The 20,649-nt window shown below is 44.3% G+C and overlaps 1 protein-coding gene across 1 annotated transcript in view; it reads left to right on the top strand.

Annotated features, from left to right (window-relative positions):
• ERCC1 (ERCC excision repair 1, endonuclease non-catalytic subunit) overlaps positions 1-19,850 on the top strand; it is a 72,409-nt gene extending 52,559 nt beyond the window's left edge. The window contains exons 5-10 of the mRNA XM_033919496.1: positions 4,347-4,446; positions 10,327-10,403; positions 10,755-10,854; positions 15,437-15,508; positions 18,661-18,729; positions 18,951-19,850. Coding sequence (XP_033775387.1) covers positions 4,347-4,446; positions 10,327-10,403; positions 10,755-10,854; positions 15,437-15,508; positions 18,661-18,729; positions 18,951-19,004 — 472 coding nt within the window. The 3' untranslated portion in view covers positions 19,005-19,850. The remainder of the gene's footprint in view (positions 1-4,346; positions 4,447-10,326; positions 10,404-10,754; positions 10,855-15,436; positions 15,509-18,660; positions 18,730-18,950) is intronic.
• The last annotated feature ends 799 nt before the right edge of the window (positions 19,851-20,649 follow it).

The raw sequence follows: 20,649 nt of genomic DNA, 5'->3' as shown, positions 1-20,649 counted from the left end.
AACAAGCTACCCGAATCCCTACAGTGGACTCCGTCTCTGACAGTGTTCAAGGTCCAGTTAAAAGCCCGCCTCTTTGAGAGTGCTTTCAACTCCTAACTTCTTTAACTTTGGGCTCTGCATCCCCAATCCTATATGTCATGTCTGTCTGTCCAAGTTAGATTGTAAGCTCTTCTGAGAAGGGACTATCAGCGCTATATAAGTGATGATTAGTAGTAGTAGTAGTAAAGATAGGACGGGAGTCTAGAATGTCTTGCCTGTCTATTGGAAAAGAGCTTACCAAGGTAAGTACATAATCTCCTTTTCCAGTTCTATAGGTGAGACATTCTAGACAGTAGGGACGTACAAAAGTAGCTCCCCCAAAAAAGCTAGGGCAGATTTGCTGCACCGACCCATAAAACCGAGGATACAAAGGCAGAGTCCTGTCTTGCCGCCACATCCACTTGATAGAACTTGGCAAACATATGAAGAGAAGACTACATAGTCTCTCTGCAAATCTCCTCTGGGGAGACAGCTCTAGCTTCAGCCCACGAAGAAGCCACACTTCTAGTAGAATGCACCTTGATGGAAACAGGAAGGAGACTGTTTCCCAGCAAGACTGTAAGCTGACGAAATGACCCTATGGATCCATCTGGAAATTGTGACCTTGAAGTGGGAGTACCCCGCTTAATTGAATGAGTCAGCACAAACCAATGGTCAGAGACATAAAACTCGGTGACCTCCAAATAACTCTGCACACATCCAGTTTCTTTAACAGGCGGTTCTGTGACTTGGAACCTGTCAGTCGAAAGCCAGGCAAACACACTTCCTGATTGACATGGAAAGCCAAAATTACCTTCGGCAAGAAGGAAGGAATCGTCCTAAAGGAAGCCCTTGTCTCCAAAATATGAAGGAAAAGGGTCCCTGCAAAACAAAGCCTGCAGTTTTGACACATGACGCACCATTTTTGGCACAATTTTCTTGGCAGTGGCAATTTTGGATTTTAAACAATCTTTTTTTTACCAGAGCCTCAAAACACCTCAATTTTGCTTAAAATTGACAGAGATGGACCCCTCAGGCTTTTTCACCCCTATATAAAAACATAGAATGTAAGGTAACCATTGGAGGCAGTACAGCTTGTGCGTGTGTCTGGTGCTGGAGGAGTAAGAGCTGAAGGCGGTTGCGGACTAAGAACACTCCTATCAAGCTAGTTAAGGCTGATCAATGTGTCTCTGACTTGCATAACCTTGAATCCAGCAACCATGCTGAGCCCATTCAAAACTTGGTGCACAGAACACTGCCTTCATTACACACAAAGCATAGCCAGATAAAACAGGGCTCTGCCCCTTTAAGTTCCACCATTTTGAAATTGCCAGCTAAACAGGTAGAAAGGCTGTCAGAGCTAAGCAGTGGCCATCCCCGCGCAGGGCCGGGGGTGGCCCTGCAGCTCTGAAAGATTTGGATGCCTGGAAACCTCAGATGCAGGAGGAGATTGAAATGCAGGTGAGCTTGCAGGAGACTATTTACCTGAACAAACACTGTCTGAAGCAATGGAAGTTTGTTCAAACTGCTTTGTTGCCTTTGCCAAGGTTTGGTTTGCCTCTTGCAAAGTTTGAGACTGGGGATTCAGCTGTGGCGGTTGAGAACTTGTTGGGGAAAGTTTAACCTTTTTTCTGGATGTGGCAGGCAGAAGCACTGCTGGAAGTTAAGCAGACTTAAGAACTGTGTTTGCCTAAAAAGTTTATTTTCTCTATTGTACTAAGGAGAGACAGAGATTGGGGGCTGGATTTGCCCGACATCATTGAGGTGGGATTTGAGGGTCTATTTTTGGCAGATCCACCAATCTCTCTCCTGTTGCACTGGGAGGTTGGAGAATTGAAACACCTTTTGGATTAAGAACTGAGTGATAGTATTTTTTATGGGTGTTTGGAAATGATTTGAATTTACCTGGGACATTGATTGAGGACTTTGAGTTTGGCCAGACCAGGTTGGCAGAAGAAACTTTGCTTTTCTTTATTGTTGGTTGTCCACAAGAATACAGTTTGCTTTGATTCTCAGCCAAGCCTGAATGAGAAATAAATTCTATTTTGGAAAGCTTACATGTTTTGCCATTCTGACTATTATATTTTACTAGTCTTTAAGCCCGTTACATTAACGGGTGCTAGAAAGCAGCCCCCTTTCCCTCTACCCCTCCAATTCCTCCCTGACAGTGTCTCCGTGGTCCCCCTTCTGTCTCCTCTCCCAAGCAAAGCTGTCTGCCTCCCAGCATACCCCTCCCCCCCAAAGCAGACCCCTTTCCCTCTACCCCTCCAATTCCTCCCTGACTGTCTCTCCGTGACCCCCCATTTTTTCTCCCCCCCCAAGCAAAGCTATCTACCTCCCAGCACACCCCTCCCCCAAAGCAGACCCCTTTCCCTCTACCCCTCCAATTCCTCCCTGACTGTCTCTCCGTGACCCCCCATTTTTTCTCCCCCCCCAAGCAAAGCTATCTACCTCCCAGCACACCCCTCCCCCAAAGCAGACCCCTTTCCCTCTGGCCCTCCAGTTCCTCCCTGACTGTGTCTCCGTGGCCCCCCTTCTGTCTCCCCCCCCAAGCAAAGCTGTCTGCCTCCAAGCACAGCCCTTCCCCAAAGCAGGCCCCTTTCCCTCTCCCGCTCCAGTTCCTCCCTGTCTCTCTGTGGTCCCCCTTCTGTCTCCCCCCCAAGCAAAGCTGTGTGCCTCCAAGCACACCCTTACCCCAAAGCAGGCCCCTTTCCCTCTTCCTTCTTCCCAGTTCCTCCCTGTCTCTTCGTGGCCCACGCGATTTTGTCTTCTCGCGGTCTGGCCAGCTCCCCTAGTCCCTTGCCGCCACCGCCACCCCCTTCCCTTCCCGCGGTCGACAAACCTCTTGCCTCCAGCAGCCGCCGCAGCACTGTAAACACGCTGCTTCGCGGCCTCTACCGCCCCGATTTGCTCTTCCGTGTCCCTGATGATGTCATCAGAGAAACGGAAGAGCAAATGAAGGCAGTAGAGGCCGCGAAGCAGCGTGTTTACAGTGCTGCGGCGACTGCTGGAGGCAAGAGGTTTGTCGACCGCGGGAAGGGAAGGGAAGGGGGTGGCGGCGGCGGCAAAGGACTAAGGTAGCCTGCCAGACTGCGAGAAGGGTGGGCTGAGAGGAACCCGGGACCGTGGCAGAGGCTCGATGCACAGTGTAAATACAGTTGCTCAGTGTGAGGCTTCCTTCGCTCTTCCGGGTCTGCATTCCGACTCCTCAGCGCGCCAGCCTGAGCCGGCATAGGCGGTTGAGGGTGGAAGGTTGTGGTCGGAGTTGCTAGGCTGCAGCGGATGTGTGAGTTGCGAGTGTGGGGCCTGCAGCGGCGCGAGGTGGAGACAGAGAGCAGGCTGTGGTGACGTTGTAGGCGCGCATGCGCACTCGTATTTTCGTGACGGACCAGGGAACACGTTTTTTTTAGTGCGCATGCGCGGCCTATCATTTTATTATATTAGATGGTAAGCCCACCAGTGCAGGGTCTTCTTCCCATTTGGGGAAGCACGTCAAGGCCTATATTGTTGCCGTGTGCTGGTCCCTGCCGTAGTCCAAGGGACATTCATCAATCCCAATTGCTCATTGTGAGCCACTGCATTATTTGTTTTCCCTTCTGCTCGTAGTTGTTCATATAAGAGATTTTTACAAAGATTACTCTTACCAAGCAGCCAGTTGGGATACAGAGTTTCGTAGACTATTATCTCTCTTCATCTTATATGCATTTTAGAAAATTGTTAAAATCTAGTTTATTTGCAAAATTCTTGGAGAACTGACTTAATAATCACTGAGATTGTTCAGTCTTAGTTTGTTAAACCGCATAGAACTGCAAGGTTTTCCAGTATACAAATAGATGTGATATGTTATGTTATCTTGAGGACAGTGCTACAACCAGTCAAATGATAGATTTGTAAATTTGGCCTTTTACCCAGGTGTGAACATGCTTTTCAGAACAGAGTTGTTTTCGTAAACTGAGGAAAATCAGGTCTGGTTTTACCTGGCGTCAGACTTGTAGCAGTAACGTGTGGGTGAAAGTTTGTTGAAATTCTCTCTGCAAGAGCTTGCAGTTTCTAGTCACTATGGCTACCTGAATCTGAAACTTCTTAACTATAGTTGAAACCAAAATTCCATATAAAATTAACTTGTATCAAAATTATAATTTTTATATTCAGGTCATTTTCTTGAAATAATTTCTTAGTTTACATCTTTAATATATTATTTCTTGCTGAGAGCTAGGGCTCTGTAGGGACAATGGCAATGCATGCTTGGACTGGATATTTTTGGATATAATTGCCAGCGAGATGCAGGGTGCCAGGTATGACTTGCCTTTTTTTTCTTGCATGAACAGTCTCCGATATCATAACCTTAATCCAAACTATATCCATGAGCGACTGAAGAATCTTGGCCAGTCATATGCTCTGCGGGTCCTGCTGGTGCAGGTGGATGTGGTAAGTGCCTTATGATCTTTGCTTTCCTATTTTGCATAGGAGTTCTGTGTGGGGAATGGTGTGTCCAGATTGGGATGTTCATATTTCCTCCAGTATTTTGCAAGAAGCTCTACCACATAACATAACATTGTGCTTGTTGACCGCGTAACCATTAGTTCTACGCGGTTTACAAAAGATTACTAATAATGGTCAAAAAGCAGAGTCTTCTGTAAAATACATATAAGAATGCATATCTTTTCTCTTTCAGTTTTTTTGTTACCCAGTCAAAGAAGCTTATCAGGTTGGATTGACAAGACCTTCCCTTCGTAAAGCCATGCTGGTGGGGATCCCTTAATCTTTTGTCATCCAGAATCGTGCCCAATCTGTTTTTAATCAATGTTTCCATGAGTTTACTCACTATTGATGTGAAACTCACCGGTCTATAATTTTCAGCCTCTGACCTGCATGGCTTTTTGTGGAGCGGGATATCATTAGCAGTTTTCCAGTCCAAGGGAACTTTTCCCTTGTTTAGGGAAAGATTGAAGAGCTCAGCTAACGGTTCTGCCAGGACATCTCTCAATTCTCAAAGTACTCTAGGATGTAGATTATCCGGGCCCATAGCTTTGTTTACTTTTAGTTTTGATAGCTTGTGTTAGACGTTGTTCGCGGTAAATTCCATATCTCGGAATGGGTCCTCTGAGCTCCACTTTGTTTGTAGCTGAGGTCTGGATCCTGGCACTTCGCAGGTGAAGACTGAGCAGAAGTAGTTATTGAGTAGTTCTGCTTTGTCTGCGTCTGAGTCTGTAAAGTTACCGTTAGGTTTCTTTAGGTGCCCAATACCGCTTGTGTTTTTCTTCTTGTCGCTAACGTATTTAAAAAAGGATTTCTCCCCCTTTCTTAATTTGCCTAGCTATGTTTTCTTCCATCCGGAGTTTAGCCTCTCTGACTGTTATTTTAACTTTTCTAGATTTCACCAGATAGGTTTCTTTAGCTTCTGGTCGTTGTGATTGTTTGTAGGTTCCGAAAGCTTTTTTCTTTTGCTTTACTAGTTCTGAGATCTCTGCAGAGAACCACTGTGGTCTATTTTTTCTGTGTTGTTTGCTCATGGTTTTTATGTATATGTTGGTGGCTTCTTGCAGGGTAGATTTCAGAGCCGACCATAGTACCTCTACACCAGGGGTGCCCAACGCGTCGATCACAATCGACCGGTAGCTCAGGAAGGCAACGTGAGTCGATCGCAGAGCCCATCCCGGGCTCTGTGATAGACTCGTGTTGCCGTCCCGATCTACCGGGCCTATCAGCCTTCCTCTCCCCGACGTCAAAGACGCCGACGCCGGGCATTAGGCTGCTTTTGTCATTTCGGGGGGGGGGGGGGGGGCGCGTGGTGGCGGCAGCAGCAACAGCCTGAAAAAGAAATCATCCTGGCCCGGGTCGGTGTCATACTCCGGAACTTCTACCTCTTCCAGCAGCCCTCTCCCTTCTACCTGCTTCCGGCCACACCCCCTGCTCCGCGGCTCTCTTTGGCAACTCAGCAGCAGCGATCGACACAAACTTCTGACGTCGGGGCCTACCCTCTGCGAGTCCCGCTTGTCAACTTCCTTTTTCCACAAAGGCGGGACTCGTAGAGGGAAGGCCTCGATGTCGGCAGCTTGTCTTGATCACCGCTGCTGACGAGTTGTTTAAGAGAGCCACGGAGCAGGGGGGTTTTGCCAGGTGCAGGTAGAAGGGAGAGGGCCAGATGCAGGACTCGTGGGTGAGGGAGCAGAAGAGAGAGAGAAAGAGAGAGGGGAGGGAAACAAAAGGAAATATTTCATACTGGGCTGGGCCGGTGTGGAGGGAGGGTGGAAAGATTCTGGCTACAGGGTGCATTAACAAAGGAAAAGGGGGGAAAGCTGAAAATGGAGATAGTGACACAAAGAAGAGAAAGAGTAAGCAGGACCTACTGAATAAGGATAGAGATACAGAGGGGACATGAAGAGGAGGTGAAATAGAGACATATAAGTAATGCTGAAAAAGTGGGGGGGGGGAGAGATAAAGACTTTGAAAGGGCAAATGGTGAACATAGGGTAAAGACAAGGACAGAGACAAATGAAGATTCTGAAAAAGTGGTGAGATAGGGATATAGGTGAGATGGACACAAAGAAGGGTGATGCTGGAAAATAGGTGGAATGGTAATTCTGACAGACACAGAAGGGAAATGCTGGATCAAGGAGAGATGGGGCTCAGGCTGGATGGAATGAGGAGAAATGCCTTGTTGGCCCGGAACTTCCTCTCCTATGTCAGAATTGACGTCAGGGAGCAGAATGCTGGTCAGCGCGACGCTTCTGCAGGGAAAGCTTGGGACGGCGGTGGCTTGGGGGCTGTTCCCCGATGGCGGTGGCAGCAAACCGAGTGGCTTGGGGGAGGGCCCGGAGAAAGAAAGATAGGAGGCAGACAGGGAGACAGAAAGAAGGGGGAACAGGGAGACAGAAAGAAAAAGTTGGGGGAGAGAATGAGGTCTGGAGGAGAGGAAACATACAGGAGGCTGAAAGAAAGGAAGAAAGATTGGATGCACAGTCAGAAGAAGAAAGTGCAACCAGAGACTCATGAAATCACCAAACAGCAAAGGTAGGAAAAATGATTTTATTTTCAATTTAGTGATCAAAATGTGTCTGTTTTGAGAATTTATATCTTCTGTCTATATTTTGCACTATGGCTCCCTTTTACTAAACCGCAATATCGTTTTTTAGCGCAGGGAGCCTATGAGCATTGAGAGCAGCACAAGGCATTCAGCGTAACTCCCTGTGCTAAAACCTACTATTGTGGTTTAGTAAAAAGGGAGGGGGTGTATTTGTCTATTTTTGTATTTTGTTACTGAGGTGACATTGCATAGAGTCATCTGCCGTGACCTCTTTGAAAAAACCCAGAATATGAATAATTAACATTTTCTCTGCCTTTCAGTGTGCTTTGTGTTTTTTTTTTAATTTTATTGTTGGTAGATCATTGTGACTTAGTCATTATAAAAGTAGCTCGCAAGCCCATAAAGTGTGGGCACCCCTGCTCTACACTGTCCGTTGTGCTTTGGTTTTGCAGCGCTTTGTAGACATAGTCCCCCATGCCCTGAAAGTTAGTTCCTTTAAAATTTAGGACCTTAGTCGATGTATTTGATCTAGTGGTTCCTTTCTTGAGGTGGAACCACACTATCCCTAATGTTATCCCTAAATTGCAGGTTACTATTGTTTTAATTGCTTTTAATGAGATATATGTTTTTATTTAAACTTGTTTCTTTTTTATATAAGTTGTTAACAATTTTGTTCTACGTTTTTTAACTTCTTAATAATTAGATAGTCAGTCTCCCCTTAATTTGTTTTAACTGTACATCGCTTAGAATTTCTTATATAGGCGATTAATCAAATAAACGTGAACTTGAACTTGAACTATGTTGTGGTCACTGGAGGCCAGTTTCTCCCACCAATACCTCTGTGACACTGTCTCCGTTGGTGAGTAACAGGTCCAGGATTGCCTGATCCCTGGCGGGTTCTAATACCATCTGTTTGAGGTGTGCACCTCGCATGGAGCCTAGTAGCCTCTTGCTGCCGCTGGTTGTAGCGGAAGGTTGAATAGAGTTAAGTGGTCCGATTTTTTTCAAGTTAAAGATTTGTCGTGCCACGGTGTTTTGGATGATACTTAGTTTCTGGAAATGCCTGCATTGTCCTGTTAGGTATGAAATGTTGGAGTAGTCCAGGAGGCTTCACACTAGTGATTGGACTAGAAATTGGAAAGGTGCCAGTTCAAAGAAGTTTCTAAAGCATTCTGAAGCCTTTGCATACAACTTGGTTCACTTGAGTAATCATAGATGACTATCAGGGTGATGGGAAAGGTATTTACTCTCAGAGTTAGGATGTGCAAGGTAGAGGTGACGAGAAAGAATTTTGTTTTTTCAGTGTTTAGTTTTAACTTGAACTGTGACATCAACCTTTCTGTGGTGGATAAGACTGAGTCTATTCTTTGAATCTCTGCGGGTGTTAGGCAGGTGCCAGGGAGGACAATAGTAATGTCATTGGCATAGCTATAGTGGGTAGCATTTAAGCTTTTTTTAGATGATCTCCCAGGGAGGAGAAATAGATGTTGACTAGAAAGGGTGATAGAGGGGAACTTGAGGAACACCACATTTGTTGGATAAGATCTCTCGTGATATTTTTAGACGCCTTGGAATCATCGGAGGACATTTCCCATAATCCAAATGAGTCTGAGCACTAGGTCAAATGCACTGCTGAGGTCCAGTTGTACTACTAGTGCTTTTAGACCTTTACTCAGTATTTCATACATGTCATTTGAGAAGGAAGTGATTACAGTTTCTGGCTGAATGATGGTCTAAAGCCTGATTGGGAGTTGTGGAGCTTTTTCTTTATCAATCAATTTTTATTAAACATGTTTTAAAATACAAATAACCAATTATAGACAGCTGTTGAATACAATGTCTCCAGGTATAAACCAAGCCAACCACAAAAGCAAATTTGGCATTGCTCCCAGTGACAGTAAAAGTCACAGAAAAATCCCCACCCCTAATTGTTTCCCCCATTCACCAGTGTGCTGCAAACTTTTTGAAGTTGTGGCACATTAAACGCTGGGCCATCCAGAAATGCATGGACGTTGACATGATGATGTCATGTGCTTGCACAGCTTTGGCCCTGAGCCTCCAATTACCACTACTACTACTACTACTTATCACTTATATAGTTCTTTACATTTTGACATTTATAGGCAGTCCCTGATCGGAAGAGCTTACAATCTAACTTGGACAGGAAGACACGACATATAGGGTTGGGGATGCAGAACCGATGGGGGTTCTGGAGGAGAGGTGCCAGCGCGTGCCTCATTGCGAGAGGCATGGCCTGTGAGCATTCAGCTGGCGCTGATGCCTCGCGGCATACAGTTTGTGATACACTGCACAGACCAATCAATGGTCGCTAATTTGCTGACCCGTTATTGAAAATGGCTCACTGTGTCTTTTCCATGTGGTCATACGTTCTCCTATTCTGGCATGCAAACGACCTCATTACTATTAAAATGAGGTTGTTAGTATTAAAACGAGCCATCTGATCGATGGCCTAACATTGCATGCCATAATTGGATCGCTAATGCTGACCCGAAAAAACTGACAGGTCTGTCTGTTTTTCCATTTTTTTTCTATGGGCACAGATGGGGTTTGTGTGTGTGTGTAACACACAAACAATATCTGCTCCATAAAAAAAAGTAGAACCATAGTAAGAGCTGCAGCTGGACTTGCTATTTTTGAAAAGGGAGCAGTTATTGTGCATGTGTAACAACACACGCACAACATCTGTGCCATTTTTTTTTAAAAGAAGCGCCCCAATAGCTGTTCAGGCTTCCCCAAACAGTTCTGCGCATGTGTGAAAGCCGGTTTCTAAGTGAGTTTTCGGATGGGATTACAACTGCCCTCTGCAAAATTCATTTGCATGGGCAGTCATTGGAACATCGATTGCTGTTTAGAAATCTGCCCACAGTGACCTGCTTTGTCTTAACGACTAGCCCTCAGTGATCATCTGTTCCTGAATTCATCACTCTTCCCCCCATCCCTTCCCTTCAATAGAAGTTTATTTAGGCGAGTCTGTTCCTCATGTAGGTCTTAATAACCCTGATGTCAGTCAGTCAATTGCTCCAAATCACATACTGCTTTCAATCTTTTAAGCCAGTCTTGCAAACTGGGGCCAATTGGCTGCTGCGATTTTGCACTTAGGTGCTACCAAACAAATGAATTTAATTCTTAGCTGTCAGGGGTGTTTGGTTTGGGCTGGGCTGATAAGTGTTCCTATTTGTTATGGGCATGTATTTTCCTGTGCTTGTGAACAATGGGAGCATAGCATAAAAGTAACTGATGCTGATTCTCTCTATTGATAGAAAGACCCCCATTTCGCACTGAAGGAACTGGCGAAGATCTGTATTCTGGCAGACTGCACGCTTATCCTGGCATGGAGGTGAGGCCTAGGACGAGACAAAGAAGCTTTGGTATTGCATGCTGACCTCAGGATGATACTCCAAAATCCATATTTATTTAAAACTTATTTTTGTACCCGTTATGGCAATCATTATGTTCATAAGTCATCTGCTGGAGCTGTGTGCTGACTCAGAGAAACCTGAGCATATGCCATCACCCTGATCTAAGATCGTAGTTCCTTTCCCCTGCCCACTCCCCAGTCTTTTTTTGGGGGGAGGGAAAGGTGAACAGCAAGGATTGCCACATAATATAAAAGTTACAGAGCCTATATATCAGTCTGAGAAAGTAGGAATTAATTGCAGAAGTTTGAAAAATATGTTTTTATTCTCAGTCCTGAGGAAGCTGGACGATATCTAGAGACATATAAATCCTATGAGCAGAAACCAGCTGATGTCTTAAAGGAGAAAGTGGAGCAAGGTTTCCTGTCTCAGGTGAGTCATACCTGAGCACACAGGTTAGACGAACTTTTCAAAACTATTTACTTCCAGCCTTAGTGCCTCAGTTAAAGTATTTGTGCTAGTCTCCTCCCCAACCTTTTGTCTGGTAAGCAGAGGTGTGCTTATAACACTGAAAGCCCTTTGCTTTTTTCTGTGACCTCACTGTTTGAGCTAAATGAAATACAGTGCTCCCCCGCAGTTTGTGGTTTCACCCATTCGCGGTATTCTCTGACCACCTTTTCCTGTACTAAAGTCGGGCTATACCAATCAGGAGCTGCGTACAGGAAGAGGCGGTTGGAGCACTTGCCAACACTCCAACTGCTTCTCCTGCCTCTCCAGCTGCCCTCTCCTGCCTCCCCAGGCGAAAAACCGTATTCGTGTTTTTTTTATATTCGCAGGGGTTCCTGGAACGGAACCCCCCCCCCCCGAATATCAGGAGACTACTGTATTGTCTCTCTCATTTTTGTAGTTGGCTAATTTTTCAATGCTATTTTTAGATTTTTGATTATCTGTTGCTGTGAATTTCTAAAAAAAAAAAAGGTCAAACTTTGTCTAAATCTGAACCTGTGCAAACAGCTTAGTCTAACTTTTTAAAACTGTTAAATCTCTGTTTAGTACCAGCCTTGATGCAAACTAGATATTTATCAGTGATTCCTTCCAATAATAACTTTTATTTCTTTAAAGTATTTGGGCTAGCCTCCTTCAACCACCTTTTGTCTGCTAGCCAGGCTCTATTGCAAACAGTTATAGTAAAGTGTTTTAATAGAAAATAACATTGGAGATAGGTTTCATGGCTAACACACCTCACATATCAATGGTAGCACCTGCAGCGGCCATCTTTTTTAAAAGTTATTTTTAGCATCTGCAAGCTTCGTTTTTATTAGAAAACCACCCCGTGTCTATGCCCTAATGACCCAATTTCCTTATCTTGACCCTCGGGATCCCACATGGATATCCAATTTATTCTTAAAATCTGGCACGCTGTCTGCCTCAATCACCTGCACTGGAAGCTTGTTCCAATGATCAACCACTCTCTCTGTGAAGAAATACTTTCTGGTGTCGCCATGAAATTTTCCACCCCTGAGTTTGAGCGGGTGCCCTCTTGTGGCCGAGGGTCCCTTGAAAAAGAAAATATCATCTTCCACTTCGACACGTCCCGTGAGGTACTTAAATGTTTCAATCATGTCTCCCCTCTCCCTACGTTCCTCGAGAGTGTAGAGCTGCAATTTGTTCAGTCTCTCTTCGTACGAGAGAGCCTTGAGCCCCGAGATCATCCTGGTGGCCGTCCGCTGAACCGATTCAATTCTGCGCACATTTTTACTGTAATGTGGCCTTCAGAATTGCACACAGTACTCCAGATGAGGTCTCACCATGGCCCTGTACAACGGCATTATGACTTCAGGCTTTCAGCTGACGAAACTTCTATTAATACAACCCAATATCTGCCTTGCCTTAGATGAAGCCTTCTCCACTTGATTGGCAGTTTTCATGTCTGCACTGATGATTACTCCTAAATCTCGTTCTGCTGAAGTCCTAGTTAAAGTTTCTCCGTTCAAGAAGTACGTCCTACATGGATTTCCGCTTCCCAGGTGCATGACCTTACATTTCTTAGCATTGAAGCCTAGCTGCCAGGTTGAGGACCAACTTTCCAATGTAAGCAGGTCCTGCGCCATATAATTCTGTAAACTGCATTCACTTACTATATTACATAGTTTGGCGTCATCGGCGAATAGTGTTATTTTACCTTGAAGCCCTTGAGTCAGATCCCCTATGAATATGTTGAAAAGGGGACCCAGGACCGAGCCCTGCGGCACTCCACTGGTCACCTCCGATGTTATAGAGAGGGTACCATTAACCACCACCCTCTGAAGTCTGCCACTCAGCCAATCATTGACCCATGCAGTTAGTGTCTCTCCTAACCACATCGATTCCATCTTGCTTAGCAGCCTGCGGTGTGGGACACTGTCAAAAGCTTTACTGAAGTCCAGGTACACGACGTCCAAAGACTCTAACAAGTCCAACTTTCTTGTTACCTAGTCAAAGAAGCTGATGAGATTGGATTGGCAGGACCTACCCTTGGTGAATCCATGCTGACTAGGATCCCGAAGATTCCCTTCATTCTGATGAGATTCATGGTATCTCTGGATTTCCTCACCTAGGGTCTGATCGACATGGATATTCGTACTACTTTAGTATTGTGACCTCGCTTTTGAAATGTCCTGGGTGTCTTGTAAGGGGTATACGAAGCGGATTATTTATTTTCTTCTCCAGGTGCTACCACTGTGGCTTGTGCTACTGTTTGGGAGCTTTACATTTCTGGGATACTTTGCAACATTGGTACTCTTCCAGGCTTCTATGTTTTATGTTCTTTCTTTTTTGGCTGAGGCGTACTGCCAAGGGCTTAGTGTTCGCTTCCCTTCAGCTTCAAATGGAAATCTTGGCTTGTTACATGAGCTTGGTATCTTGCTCTTCGCTTACTTCTTGGTTTCATGAGGTGCAATTCCTTACAGGAGCAAAGTATATTCATCTGCCTCTTAAGCAGCCCTGTCCGGAGTGTAGTCTTAAGGTACTTATTCGCAGTTACAGAAGGTTCCGCTTCACTCTGGTCTTTTGAGCCTCTAAGGCTGGGCCTTTGTGCACGGGGTTTCTTGTGACCTTGGCTTCGGCGCGGCGGTTTTCTGAGTTGCCGGCCGTGTATGGCGGGGATTCATATTTCTGAGTTCCAAATTCTGAGGTATCAGTTCGGACAGTGCCACCCTTTCTTTCTAGGGTGGGGTCCTCATTTATTTTATGCCGCTCTCACTTTTTCTTTCTTCTTCCTGAGAAGGGGATATAGGGAGGCGAGCTTTTCTTCACTGCATTTCTTAAAGGGGCGTTGCATTCTCTGCACTCTTTTGGTTTCTCATGTCTTTTAGTCGTTTAGATCACCTCTTTGTATTCTTCAAGGGTCGCAACTACGAACACTAAAATAAAACAAAACAAAAACAGATGGGCAGTGGCCAATGTCTCCTTCGCTCATAAGGTCCAGATGGACATTCTTTCCGTTTACTTGATGGCAGGGAAGCGATTGGCGGATGTTTTTTTTTTTTTTGTCATTCTGCCAGAGCGATGACTACTTCTTGGACTCGGTCCAGGGGTTTTGTCAAGTAGCTACTTGATCTTCCACGAATACTTTATCTCGGTCTTATCGGTTGGATGTGGGGGCGCTTGCGGAGGCTGCGTTTCATGCTTCGGTTGTTGCGGAGCCAGTGTTTGCTTCCCACCCAAATTGAGGATGTCTTTGCTACATCCCATTGGTCTCTGGATTCATCTGCTGCTGTTGCTAAGGAAGGAAAAATTATGTTCTTACCTGTTAATTTTCTTTCCTTTAGACGCAGCAGATGAATCCAGAGCCCCACCCTTTCTGGATATTGTCTGTCGGTTTTTTCTTTGCAACTTTCGCAGTTTGTTATTATTGATGGTTGTATTCGGTATTATTACCTTTTGAGATTTGTTATGGGAAAGAAGTTTTTTGCATGCTATGCCTATTGATGGTTACGGATGCTTGGGCAAGGAGCTACAGAAGGAGATACAGGAGGAGTGCCAGCCAATAGGACCACCTGTCAATCAGTTTCTCTATCTCCACCTGCTGGTAGATGTGTACTATCCCATTGATCTCTGGATTCATCTGCTGCATCTAAAGGAAAGAAAATTAACAGGTAAGAACATAATTTTTCCATAGATATTATGTGAAATCTTTGACAACATCAACACTGCTTCTAAAAATATATGAACTTTTATCAGAAATATATTGGCTAGGAGCTCAATTAATAGTATCATTAAGATACTTCAGACACTCTTTTAGAATTTTCTCTATCTTTAGATTATGATAAGATTGCACAGACATAGAATGTGGAAATGCAGATCAAATTACAAGGTTCAAATATACATAATTTTTTAAATTGTTATATAAATTATTACCTGATATTTCATATTTTGAAATTGGATATAAATGTATTTGTCATATATATATATAGCGCCTTGGCATGCTTATCATGGATCATTTGTATCTGAAGGTTCTTGTCCCAAGTGTGGTTATTATAAAGCCACTTTTTCCCATATGTTTTGGATTTGTCCTTGGGTAAACCAATTTTGGAATGTAGTTTTTTTCTAGAGTTAGTAGTATGTGGAACACCAAATGGCATTATAATAGTTACCTCTTTTAATAATGGAAAGTATGTCTATTTCTGAATGGGACACTAGGAAAAGACAGGTGTTACTCACAATTTGGCAACCTTTTTTTTAAATACATTAACTTGTAAAACATGTAGTAGTATTTTAATAGATTGGTCTTGAAAAAATATTAATTATTATATGTGGGTTTGTTTGTTTTTTTTGCATCCCAGGGGGGGATGAAAATGGGAAGATGTATAGAAGGAATTAGTTGTTATTAAATTAGTTAATTAATTTATTATTTTTATTTGATATTATGCTGTTGAAAATTTAATAAAAATGATTTAAATTAAAAAAAAAAAAGAATTAGACCATGTGAAATGCAGTGGTATATCAGTTTTATATCTCTCGTTTCTGTCTGCAGATGAGTGACTGTTTGACAACCATTAAATCTGTGAATAAGACAGATTCCCTGACTCTCATCTCTACCTTTGGGGTAAGACTCAATTTGCACCTCTTCCTTGGTCTCCTCCTTTCAATGTTTGTTACATCAGATGATTCTACCGAGCAGAGATGGGAAACTCCTTTCCTTTCAGTGACATGAAATAGAAAAAGGACTGGGGTTTTGAGCTGTTGGATATATAGTTGCTTGGCAAAACTCCACTTCTTATCTAATATAATAAAGCTCTAGCCGCGCATGCGCACTCCCACCTGCGTGCGCCGGTTTTCCGTGAGCTGTAGGGCACCTCAGGTAGGAGTGCGCATGCGCGTGAATCTCTCTCTCTCTGGCCAGTCGGCGGCGGCGTCTTCGCTCCTCTCCCCGGCACACCCGAACCCCCGTTCAGCCTCTCATCCGACCCTACCTTCGGCTTCCTTAGTCCTTTGCCGCCGTTCCTCTTCTATTCCCGCCCCGCGGTCCCGACAAACGTCCTTACTCCAGCAAGGGCCGCAGCACTCTAAACACGCTGCTTCGCGGCCTGCTACTGCCCTGATTTGCTGTGCCCGAAGGCCGTGAAGCAGCGTGTTTAGAGTGCTGCGGCCCCTGCTGGAGTAAGGACGTTTGTCGGGACCGCGGGAAGAGGGCGGCAAGGGACTAAGGGAGGCAGGCAGGGAATCCTGAGAGAAGCCGCTGGGCACTTTTACACAAAAAAAAAAAAAATCCGGTAAGGGACGAAGTGGAGGGGGAGGGAAATACCGCTACTGCACCACATACCCGCTCTCACTTAATTCAAATATCTTGCAGTACTCTAACGCAGTGTTTTTCAACCGCTGTTCCGCGGCACACTAGTGTGCCGCGAGATGTTGCCTGGTGTGCCGTACGGTGCAGACACTGATTAGGCCTCAGGCCGGGTCCCGCACGCACTCCCATGAGACTCCCCCGGTCCCCGCTGCTGTTCAGTTTCGATCTTCTGCTCTGACGCAACCGGAAACAGGAAGTTGCAGCAGAGCAGAAGATTGAACACTGAGCAGCCGCGCGTGCGCGGCTCTTTGGGAAAGCGTGCATGTCGCCGAAAAACAAAACCTACAAACTAAGGTGAGGCGAAGGGAGAGAGCTGGCTAAACAGTAGGATCGATTGGGCAGGCGAGTGGTGGCTGCGGGGACCGTGCGATCGCTCGTGTTCCCGGCTCAAATTGGAAGGAGGGAGTGAAAGGGAAAAGGATTCTGGGCCAAGGGGATGAAGACGGAAAGAAAAACCCACAGCAGGAAAGAAAGGGAAGGATAGGCAGGTGAGCCAGATGCTAGAAGCAGGGGGGGGGGAAGAAAGAGGGAAAAAAGCTAGATGGGGTTGAAAAGAAGAGACACACTGGTATGGAAGAGGAAGATAGGGGAAATCTGGACACAGGAAGGTAACAGAAAGAGGGGAAATTATGTGCAAGGGGCATAGGGACAGAGACATAAAGGGGACATGCCATGGGGATGGTATATGGACACGGGGGGGGGGGGGCAATGACAGATACATAGGGGAGATATTAGAAATGGAGAAAATAGGAGCACAGAAGCGAGATGGTTTGTGGGGATGGGACATGGACCGAGCTCGCAGGCTCCAGTGGCTTGCATAAATTACATTGTAACGTGCCATGAAAATAAGAGGGAGGAAGGTAGATAAGCCACGTGAGAGGAGCTGAAGGGTAGTAGAAAGGAACAGATGGTAAAGGAGGGAGGGAAGGGTGGCGGTGGAAAGGAATAGGACAGACATTGAAGGAGGGTGGAGAGGAACAGACCCCGAAGGGAAATGTGGAAGACAGAGTGGGAAGAAGACAGATGCCAGACTATGGGGGAGCGGAGGGAAGAAGATGGGTGCTAGACCAATTGGGGGGGGGGGGGTGAAGGGAGAGGCACAGTAACAGCAAATGGAAGACGTAGAGAGAAGACACACAGTGGATGGAAGGAATTGAATGAGAAGAAACCAGACAACATAGGTAGAAAAAAAAATTATATTTATTTATTTATTTTTTGCTTTAGGATAAAATAGTATATTAGTTGTGTTGATAAAAATTTATAAACAAAGCCCTGCCAGCTGAACATCTCTTTCTCTAGTTCAGCAGCAGGAACTTTGATTTATAAGAAAGGAATAAGCTAAATATTACAGTACTAAGGCTTATATGGATGCAGCGGGGACGGTGACGGGGCGGTGAATGGGATGGCGGTGACGGGGCGGTGAAGGGAACGGCTGTTGACAAAGAGCTACGTGTGTGTCTTTCTTCGATTCCAGCCAGAATATCAGCTTTGTGTTCAGCCAAACAGGCCCAGGTTTCGCACTGAATAAAGTATTTTATAATTTTTCACTATTCTGTTTACTTAATATTTCATAATAAAGTAATTATAAAATACTTTCTTTGTGTTTATTTGATTCCTATTCAAGAGAATTACTTTATATATAGTCAATATAGACACAGAGTTAAATTTTTTAACATTTTCTAATGGTGGTGTGCCTCGTGATATTTTTCATGAAACAAGTGTGCCTTTGCCCAAAAAAGGTTGAAAAACACTGAACGAGCAAAACACCCTTACAGCTGGAACACCTACGTGTTAATAGCATGCGCATTCAACGGTTGCTGCCGAAGGCACCGACATTGAAGAAAAGGTTGTTTGTTGTTTTTTTTAAAACTTGCTGGGCAGGAAAAAATACTTGCATTTTGTTTTGGGTGAAGGATGTGTGCTGGGGAAGCTGTTAACTATTGTGCATTGATTTAGGTAAAGGACAGAGTGGGGGGGTGCTGGGGAAGGGGCCCAGGGAGCAATCTTGCTTTCCTTGGGGGGGAGGGGTGTGATTGGTGGTAAAAGGAAGGGAGAGCAGGGAAGGGGTGCTGCTGGACATGGGGGAGAGACAGAAAGGAAGCAAGACAGACAGATGGGGCCAGGGAGAAAGAAAAAAATGCCTAAGTCTACACATCTATTCTAGCACCCGTTAATGTAACGGGCTAAAAAACTAGTTTTTATATAAATGTAAAGAGATGATATATTTATTTTAAAAAATTAAATACTGTATACTGGGAGTTCTCTGGTTTGTTCCAGTCCTTGCTGTGTGTTCCTGGGAAGATGGTTCCCAAGCATTTTCTCTTAGTCCATTAATGCCATGAGAGCAATGTCTGTTCAGATATTGATTATACTGAAAGGTGCATTGTTTATTGCTTTTATTTTTTCAGTCTCTGGCTGACCTCACAAAGGCATCCCGGGAGGATCTGTCTCTCTGTCCTGGACTCGGCCCACAGAAAGTGAGAAGAGGCCATTGCTGGTTGTTCTGTGGTTTTCTGTGTATTTTGCTCATATTATCTCATTTTCTCAGTTGACACAATCCTTTTTCTCTTTGCAAATTTTGTTTCTTTCCTTATTCTCCCTTCCTCTCATGCATTATTTCTATCTATCCTTGTTTTATTTTTCTTGGTGTATCTGTCATGTTTCCTCTTACTTACTTATATAATTAATTTTTTCACAGGCTAAGAGACTTTTTGATATTCTTCATGAACCATTTCGAAAAACGAACAAATAACCAATACTTGTGTTGGCAGAAGCTTTGAATGGCCTTTTTCTACTTTTCTTGACTGGGTTAGAGACTGAATCTACTGAAGTTATTCATAGGAGATGGAAAGATGGACCGCCATTTGACTGGATGAAGAATCAGCTTGCTACACTATTTTCTCTTGATCTACTTGCATGAAGGGTCTCCTGTTGCAAAGGGAGACCAATGTAGGGAGCAACAGGAAATGTGATGTCCTCCAGGGTCCTTGGGCCTTTATCATTGCCTGTAGAAAAAACGAGGACTGCCAGAAATGTGAGCTCCTCCAGGGTTGGTATTCTGTGGAAATGTGTACAATTGGAAGAGACTGAGACTTTACCGCTCTACTCTTGTGAGAGTTAATCAGACAGGGTCTTTGTAAACCATAGATAATATGTACATTAGCTTTGCTTAGGCCATGAGTGAAAGGAAATGAATGCTTGAGATAGCATGCTATTTCAGATTCAGATAGTGCACCTACCGATCCTGAACTTCCTGCCTTAGAGAACCAGGAGATCCTTTCTAAAATACATACTTAATTTGTATGCACAAGAAGATACATTCACTTACCATGCTAGAACAAGCTTTACTGAGAACTGTAAAAGAGACTAGCTTCCAAAACAGCACTGGTAAGTGGAAGGAACAGCATTTCTTCTGGTGTGCAGCTGTGGTTATTTGTTGTGTCCCGTGCTGGTTCAAGAGGCTGCAGCACCCTGAGCCAACTTTTGTTTTTGTGTCCCCCTGCCCCGCGGTCAGTCTGACACAAAAGCTGCAAAAATATAAGTAATGCACATTGTCACCATTTTTCTTTCTCTAAAAATTAAATGTTTTGTACCTTTGTCTGATCGTTTACTTTTTCCAGTTGGGTTTGGTCCCTGTGTGTCTTTAGTTATTTCTTTAATTGTTGCTTAGGCCCTTTTCCAGGATGAGATGCGGGGGAAAGCCGACAGGAGCAGATGGTTCGGTGTGAGTTTATTATTATTTATTATTTCAAGTTTATTATTTATTTGGATACACCGCCTAGCATGATGTCTAGGTGTTATCCTTGGAGGATACTATTTTGAAATAGGATATTTAGGGAGTCCCAGTAGAGAGGTTTCAATAATGGTGAAAGAAAGCCAGGAAGGTTTAAGAGAAAGACTCAAATTTTCCCTGTCTTCAAGTTTCAGATTTATTAAAAATTTGATATCCCACTTAATATCTAAGTGATGTACATAAAAAAAATAAAAGTCTTCTCAGCAACCTGTGGTTACAAGGAAAAAACACAATTTGAAGTGTGTGTATACAAATGGTTGAAGCCTAAAAAATAAAATAGGTATATAGCACTGAATGATGAGGTAGATATAATAGGCATCTCAGAGACCTGGTGGAAGCAGGACAGTCAATGGGTACAAATTATATCGCAAGGATAGAGTAGATCAAATTGGAGGGGGGGTTGTGCTATATGTTAAAGAGGGAATTGAATAAAATAAAATCAACATTCTTCATGACATAAAAAGCAGTGTGGAATCCATATGGATAGAAATTCCATGTGTGAAGGGAAGGAATATAAAGGTGGGGTTATACTACCGTCCCCCAGGACAAAATGAGCAGACAAACGAAGAAATGTTTTCAGAGATTAGAAAACCTGGAGAATTGG

Source organism: Geotrypetes seraphini, chromosome 14, assembly GCF_902459505.1.
Source record: "Geotrypetes seraphini chromosome 14, aGeoSer1.1, whole genome shotgun sequence".
Lineage (NCBI taxonomy): Eukaryota > Metazoa > Chordata > Amphibia > Gymnophiona > Dermophiidae > Geotrypetes > Geotrypetes seraphini.
The sequence above is the reverse complement of the archived record's forward strand: the minus strand, read 5'-3'. Positions and strand labels throughout refer to the sequence as shown.